Below are 7440 nucleotides of genomic sequence, written 5' to 3'. Positions count from 1 at the left end.
AAATAAATGCTAGCTTCTTGTCTATGTTTCCCCCTTCCTTACATTGTAGGTAGCTATTTTCTCCAAGCTGCTTTCTCTGTCTCTTGGTTGTCTGCTATTACGTAAGAGTAGAGGAAAGAAGAGTTGACTGGAAGCTCTGAGATCATGAGGCTTGTTAACTTAAGCTTCAATGTGAGGAACCCTAGGCGTTGTTATCTCTTCATGGGCTAGTCAAGTTTCCACAGAGATTCTTTTTTTTTTAAAATATATTTCTTTATTGATTTCAGAGAGGAAGAGAGAAGGAGGAGATAGAAACAATGATGAGAGAGAATCATTGATCGGCTGCCTCCTGCACAACCCCCAACTGGGGATCGAGCCAGCAACCCAGGCATGTGCCCTTGGTCAGAATCGAACCTGGGACCCTTCAGTCTGCAGGCTGACGCTCTATCCACTGAGCCAAGCCAGCTAGGGCAGATTCTTTTTTTTTTAAGTTGAGGTGGAGTTCACATACCATAAAAGTCACCATTTGAAAGTTAACAAATGAGTGGCTTTTAGTACATTCACAATGTTGTGCAATCATCACTTCTATCAAGTTCTAAGGTATTTTCATCATCCTAAATGGAAACTCTATACCAGCCGTGGGCAAACTACGGCCCGTGGGCCGGATCCGGCCCGTTTGAAATGAATAAAACTAAAAAAAGAAAAAAGACCGTACCCTTTTATGTAATGATGTTTACTTTGAATTTATATTAGTTCACACAAACACTCCATCCATGCTTTTGTTCCAGCCCTCTGGTCCAGTTTAAGAACTCATTGTGGCCCTCGAGTCAAAAAGTTTGCCCACCCCTGCTCTATACCCATTAACCAGTCATTTCCCCCATCCTCCCCTCCCTCCAGCCCCTGTCAACTACAGATGTACTTTCTGTCTCTATGAATGCATTATTCTGGATATTTCATATAAACAGAATTATATAACATGTGGCCTTTTTATGTCTGGCTCCTTTAACTTGGCATAATGTTTTCAAGGTTCATCCATGTTGTAGCATGGATCCAAAATTCATTCCCATTTTGGGCTTAATAAGATTCCATTGTGCCCTAGCTGGTATGGCTCAGTGGATAAAGCGCCAGCCTGTGGACTGAAGGGTCCCAGGTTCGATTCCAGTCAGGGCACATGCCTGGGTTGCGGGCTCGATCCCCAGTAGGGGGTGTGCAGGAGGCAATCAATCAATGATTCTCTCTCATCATTGATGTTTCTATCTCTCTCTCCCTTTCCCTTCCTCTCTGAAATCAATAAAAATGTATTAAAAAATTCCATTGTGTGTTTATTTATTCATTAGCTGATGGATATTAGGGTTGTTGCCACCTTTTAGCTATTATTAGTTGTGCTACTATGAACATTTGTGCACAAGTTTTTGTTTCAACCCCTATTTTCATTTCTCTTAGGTATATACCTAGGAATGGAATTGCTAGGTCATATGCAAATTCTATATTTAGTTTTCTGAGGGCCCACCAGACTGTTTTCCACAGTTGCTACACCATTTTATACCTCCACCAGCAATGTCAATCTTTCCAACAGAGAAACTTCTTTCATGCTCCCACCTGGAAAATAAGGACCTGCTGCCATAATGCTGGGAGTCAGTAGCGGAAGTGAGCTGGGGCTCTCACAAGTCAGCTCATCTCCATTCACATCACTGATGACTCTAGTCCTGGCCCAGAGACTCACTCATACCCTCTCACAAAGAAATCTCAGAGTCCTTAGATCCACAGAGTGGTAGAGGGACCTGGGGAAGCTAATTGTTTATTCTAAACAGATCTTCAGGTTATCTTATTCTTCCCCCTTCAACCTACACACCTGGTACACCTTTGCCCCAGAACCCCTGAGTCATCTGGAATTCCTGCAATGTAAAATGGGCTAGTTCTTGACTTCCCTGATGCTGGTTTGAGATATGGTATTTTCAAACTAGGTTATTTACCACTTATCTAATAGCTTTTCAGCTTCTAAAAGTTTGCTACTATGTATCCTTTCTCATTTTTCTTGCTCTTGTGTGTTTATGCCATTAAAAAAATTCCCTTTACTGATATTTTCATGGCTTTTTGGTAAGGAGACCTTGCATATCTATAAAGTTATTCCACTCTCTGAGGGCAAAGTCAATGTCTTACCCCTGCAGTAAATACCACATACTCAACAAACCCTGGTTGAACTGAAAACACCCAAGCTTGAGGTAAAAAATAAGAAACTTTGCACTTACTATAAACTAAGTTACCAAATTCTTTGTATTTCATGGCACACTAGACACATGTAACTACAAAGATTAGCATTTTTCACTCACCTGTCTTTCTCTAGCAGATTCACAGTTGTATAAGAAAGTACCAAACCGGCAACTATACAGATGATCCAAAATTGTCATCAAAAATCGTTCATTGAATTCAAAAGCTGTAGGGAACTAGACAAAAACAAGCAAGTAAACAAAGCATGAAAACTCGGATTGACCTTTTATAAAACTGAAAAGAGATTCATAAACTTTACTACACTTTGCTTTCCAGGAAGGACAGCAGAGGCTGCAATCCGCATATGCCCATTCTCATTTATTGGTGATTTACAGAGGACTGAAGAGTTTAAATAAGGGTCAAGTAAAGGAATAAAAAGGAAAACAAGCTGATTTTCTGGGTTCTCCTGAGTGTACAGAATATATCGGATGGTTTAATTATTTAAGGTATTATAAGTTATCAGATGCCAGTATACATGGACGGAAAAGATAAATTGGTATTGTCAATTCCATTGTTCCTTCATTAGTAGAGTTAATACAACCAAATATTGAATTTTAAAACTTTATTATGAAAAACCCCAGACATATAAATAGTAGTGAGAATAAAAAAAGGGAAATTCATGTATCTATTACCCGGCTTTAACAATTATTTGCACATAGCCAAACTGGTTGCAGCTCTTATTTCTGCTCTGTTTTATTTGGATGCAAATCCAATATATCAAAATATTTAAACATTAAATCAAATGTATTTTTATCCTATATATCCCTTACCTGTTTTGACATTTGCCATACACAATCAATAAACTGGAGAAAAATAGGAGATCGGTCAGCATCCGCGTGATTTTTATCACCATGACCTATTCTCTGAAATAAATTGGTGAAGATGATTTGATGAAGATTAATTTATAGGTACAAAACCAAGAAAGCACATAAATCACAAAATATGGCAATACAACTCAGCGATCTGCTTTCCAAATGCCAAGTCTCTCAGAGAGTTAATAGTATATTTTCCTTGGGAATATAGAAAATAGTATAAGATTTTGAGATAATGAAAATTAAGTATACAAACTTTCATAAAATAGCAATACAAATTGGCAAAGTATCATCATATGTGAGTGTTATAACTCTTTTATCCGATTGGAATTTTGTCCAAGTCCTGGGCAGCTGCAGGTAGACTGGATTGGATTATCCTGCAGAATATGCTACCTGTTGCTAAGGGACCAGTCCTAAAATTTCAGGACTTAAAACCATACACAAAAGGGTGTGATTATTATAATTAAAAGTAAATTCTTTCTCTCTTAAAAGCAAGACAAAAACCTAACCATTTACTCATTTTCTAAACAATGATTCTTTTTACTTAAAAATGTTATTCACACTACTTATGAAATTTGGGTGAAAGATAAAAGGTTACATAGCAGTGTTTCTGAATATCATTTGGGGAGCTTGTTGAAAAATGCTTATTCAAAGGGTGTCTAGAAACAAGACCTGGTAATAGGAATTTTAATACCTTCTCTCGATTTTAAAAATGTGCATCAGAGAAAAATAATGACAAAAGCCTTAACTGAAAGTATAGTATTTCTATAAAATATATTTGACTCTAATAGCTATAATATTAGTTGAAAAAGAATTGTCATCCTATCTTTTCTTTTCTGCAATTTCAATTTAAACATTTCCATGAAGACTCTTTGTATTACTTTGAATTGAAACTTAATAGTGCAAATGGATAAACATGTCTCCTAAAGAGACAATCTAGCCCAAGGCATCACCCATTTTCAAACCTGTAAATGTTATTTATTACACTCCTCAGATTTTCTTTTTAAGAGTGAAGATATGATTTAACAACTAGTTTTTAAATGCCAAATGGCACTGACCTGACATTAAAAAACAGCTTTATTGTTTACTTACAGATGCAAATTTATGTCCAAAACTTATCCATTCTTTTTGTACCAATATTTCAAACCCTTCGATGCTCCGATAGAAGCTGTCCAACATCAGCATGGCCAGGGACGTCAGCTGGGCAGTCCTGTCCCATCCATCACTACAGTGCACGAGCACAGAGCTCCTCCCTGAAGAAACTTTGTCTGCTACTTGAATGGCTCCTGTCAAAATAAGCTGGCAAAGAAACACATGCAAGTCAGTAGGTAGCTGCAAAGTATGGCTTCAATTTGAAATGATAGTTTTAACCCTAGAAAAAGTCCTGTTTTAAAATATTATTAATGTCTAGAACAGAAAGAGTCCTGAAAAATAGAAAATGAGGACTGTGGGATCTGTGTTCTTCTTCAACAGAAACTGCATTCAAATGCAACTTGGTATTAAAACAAACAAACACAAATAGCCAAACTGCATTTCAAACTCCTAATCATATATGCAACTGTATTAGTTGGCTGGGACTGTCATAACAAAGTACCATGAACTGGGGGCTTAAACAACAGACATTATTATCTCCCAGAGGCTGGAATCTAAGATCAAGCTGTTGGCAGGGCCGTGTTCCCTCTGAAGGTTCCAGGTATAAGCTGTTCCAGGCCTGTCTCCTAGCTTCTGTTAGCTCCTTGGCTTGTGGCAGTTTAATTCCAATCTTCAGATGGTGTTCTCCCTGTGCATGTGTCTCTGTCCAAATTTCTGCTTTTCACAGGAACTTTGGTCTTACTGGATTCAGGGTCCATGCTACTCAATTATAACCACATCTTATCTAATCATATCTGCAATGACCCGAGTTCCAAATAAGGTCACACTCTAAGGTACTAGAGGTCAAGACTTCAACATATGAATTTTGGGGGGAACACAATTAAACTGATAACAGTGATCATATTAGAAAAATCAATGGCCCAATAGGTCCAGTCTACACCTTAAAGGCCTGATGCAATGGAAGTCACCTTTTAGCATATACATTATAATAGTATGGTCTTTTTGTCACAACTAATAAATCAATGTTGATGCATTAACATGTTAATAAACTTATTAACTTATTTTTTAATAAAGTCCATACTTTATTCAAATTTTCTTACTTTTTACCTAATGCCATTTTTGTAATCCAGGATGCCTCATTGCATTTAGCTATCACAAGTAATATTTTTGCAATTTATTTTTGAGGATGATAAATTAAGAAAAAATGAAAGACAGGTGAGATAAAAATGCAATTCCTATTGAGTTGGAAAATAAAATTTCACTAGAAAACAATCTATCTTAATAATTCACCTAAAGTAGGCATGCAGGGTCAAATTTTTGTGATGTTTTGTATACCTGTGGACTTTGGTGACATAAATAATGTGTGAAGCAAGTTTTTTACGATCAAAAAATCTAATTGATTGAATTTTATTATTGAAAGTTGAAACTTAACATGTATGAACAAAATCAATTAAAATATACTCTTTTCATGGAAAAAATTAAGTAGGCTTTTTGCTTGTTTATAATTAGAACTAAATGGCAGCTTCTAAAAGTGTTAGCTCCCTTAGATAGCTTCAAGTACTTTTACTTTTAAAAGAATGGAGGTTTTTGAAGTCTTTATGCAGAGAAAAGATTGAATATAATAAAGCACAAAATTTATTCTTTAAATTAGTCAATTTGATATTGGTTTCAATACAAACAATCTCTCTGTAGGCCCAAGGGTCATACTAAGTAGTGGTTAGATAATAAACTGGCTACTTTTAAATAAACCTGAGTGAAAGACTCAACTACTTATTATTGATGAGATGGAAAATGACATCTCTAAAGATGCTAAAAATATTGGGGAGGTGATGTTGTGAAATCTTTAGGTAAGCAAATGATAAGGAAATACAAAACTATCAAATGCAGAACTTCTTTCACTGTTCAATTTTTTTAAATTTAAGGATTAAAAATTCTTGTTTCACTAAACAATCACTTATTTTTTACAAATATACTTGCCTTGATATGTTCTAACCAATGAGTTGACTCCAAACTGGACAACCAGTGAGATTCTTCCACATTAGGATAAACAATGTCTTTGACTTTTTTTAAAGATTCCCGCATAACATGAATGTTATGAATGTCTAAGAAGAAAAGCTCGGTGTTATGATATGCATCATCACTTTCATATCCTCCTCCTGTTGCCTAAGAAACAAGACATAAACATAGTCAGTCAGTTGTGTTTTCTATTTCTTTTTTTCTAATTTATTTTTTCAATTACAGTTTATATTCAATAATGTTTTATATTAGTTTCAAGTGAACAGCACAATGGTTAGATGATCATATACTTTACAAAGTGTTCCCCTCGATATTTCTAGTACCCACCTGGCACCATGCATAGTTATTACAATATTATTAACTATATTCCCTACATTGTACTTTACATCCCTGTGACTATATTCTAACTACCAATTTGTGATTCTTAATCCCTTCACCTTTTTCACACAATCCCTACACCAGTGATGGTGAACCTATGACACGTGTGTCACGAGGTAACACACAAACTCATTTTTTTGGTTGATTTTTCTTTGTTAAATGGCATTTAAATATATAAAATAAATATCAAAAATATAAGTCTTTGTTTTACTATGGTTGCAAATATCAAAAAATTTCTATATGTGACACAGCACCAGAGTTAAGTTAGGGTTTTTCAAAATGCTGACACGCCGAGCTCAAAAGGTTCGCCATCACTGCCCTACACCCTCTCTTCCCTCTGGCAACCATCAGTTTGTCCTCTGTGTCTATTAGTCTGTTTCAATTTTGTTTATTTTGTTCTTTAGATTCCACATATAAGTGAAATCATATTGTATCTGTCTTTCTCTGACTGACTTACATCAGTTAGCATAATACTCCCTCTATGCCCATCCATACTGTCGCCAATGGTAAAATTTCATTCTATTTTTTAAAATTAAATCTTTATTGTTCAGATTATTACATTTGTTCCCCTCCCCCCCCCATAACTCCCTTCCTTCCAGTTCCCACACCAACCTCCGCCCTCACTCCCCACCCACTGTCCTCATCCATAGGTGCACGATTTTTATCCAGTCTCTTCCCAAATCTCCCACTCCCCCTTCCCCCCCAAGAATAGTCAGTCCATTCCCTTTCTATGTCCCTGATTCTATTATAATAACCAGTTCATTCTGTACATCAGATTATTTATTCACATGATTCTTAGATTCACTTGTTGATAGATGCATGTTTGCTGTTCATAATTTGTATCTTTACCTTTTTCTTCTTCTTCCTCTTCTTAAAGGATACCTTTCAGCATTTC

The 7440-nt window shown here is 36.0% G+C and overlaps 1 protein-coding gene across 4 annotated transcripts in view; it reads right to left on the bottom strand.

The window, feature by feature from the left end:
* The window catches only part of MTM1 (myotubularin 1), a 100968-nt gene that overhangs the window by 12974 nt on the left and 80554 nt on the right, over window positions 1-7440 (bottom strand). For all 4 annotated transcript variants that reach the window (XM_005881945.2, XM_005881946.2, XM_014529770.1 and 1 more), the window contains 4 exons: window positions 6129-6314; window positions 4152-4358; window positions 3018-3110; window positions 2310-2423 (listed from right to left, as the gene is read on the bottom strand). In XM_005881945.2, coding sequence (XP_005882007.2) covers window positions 2310-2423; window positions 3018-3110; window positions 4152-4358; window positions 6129-6314 — 600 coding nt within the window. The remainder of the gene's footprint in view (window positions 1-2309; window positions 2424-3017; window positions 3111-4151; window positions 4359-6128; window positions 6315-7440) is intronic.

This window comes from Myotis brandtii, unplaced genomic scaffold (assembly GCF_000412655.1).
Source record: "Myotis brandtii unplaced genomic scaffold, ASM41265v1 scaffold695, whole genome shotgun sequence".
NCBI classification, from domain to species: Eukaryota; Metazoa; Chordata; class Mammalia; order Chiroptera; family Vespertilionidae; genus Myotis; species Myotis brandtii.
The sequence above is the reverse complement of the archived record's forward strand: the minus strand, read 5'-3'. Positions and strand labels throughout refer to the sequence as shown.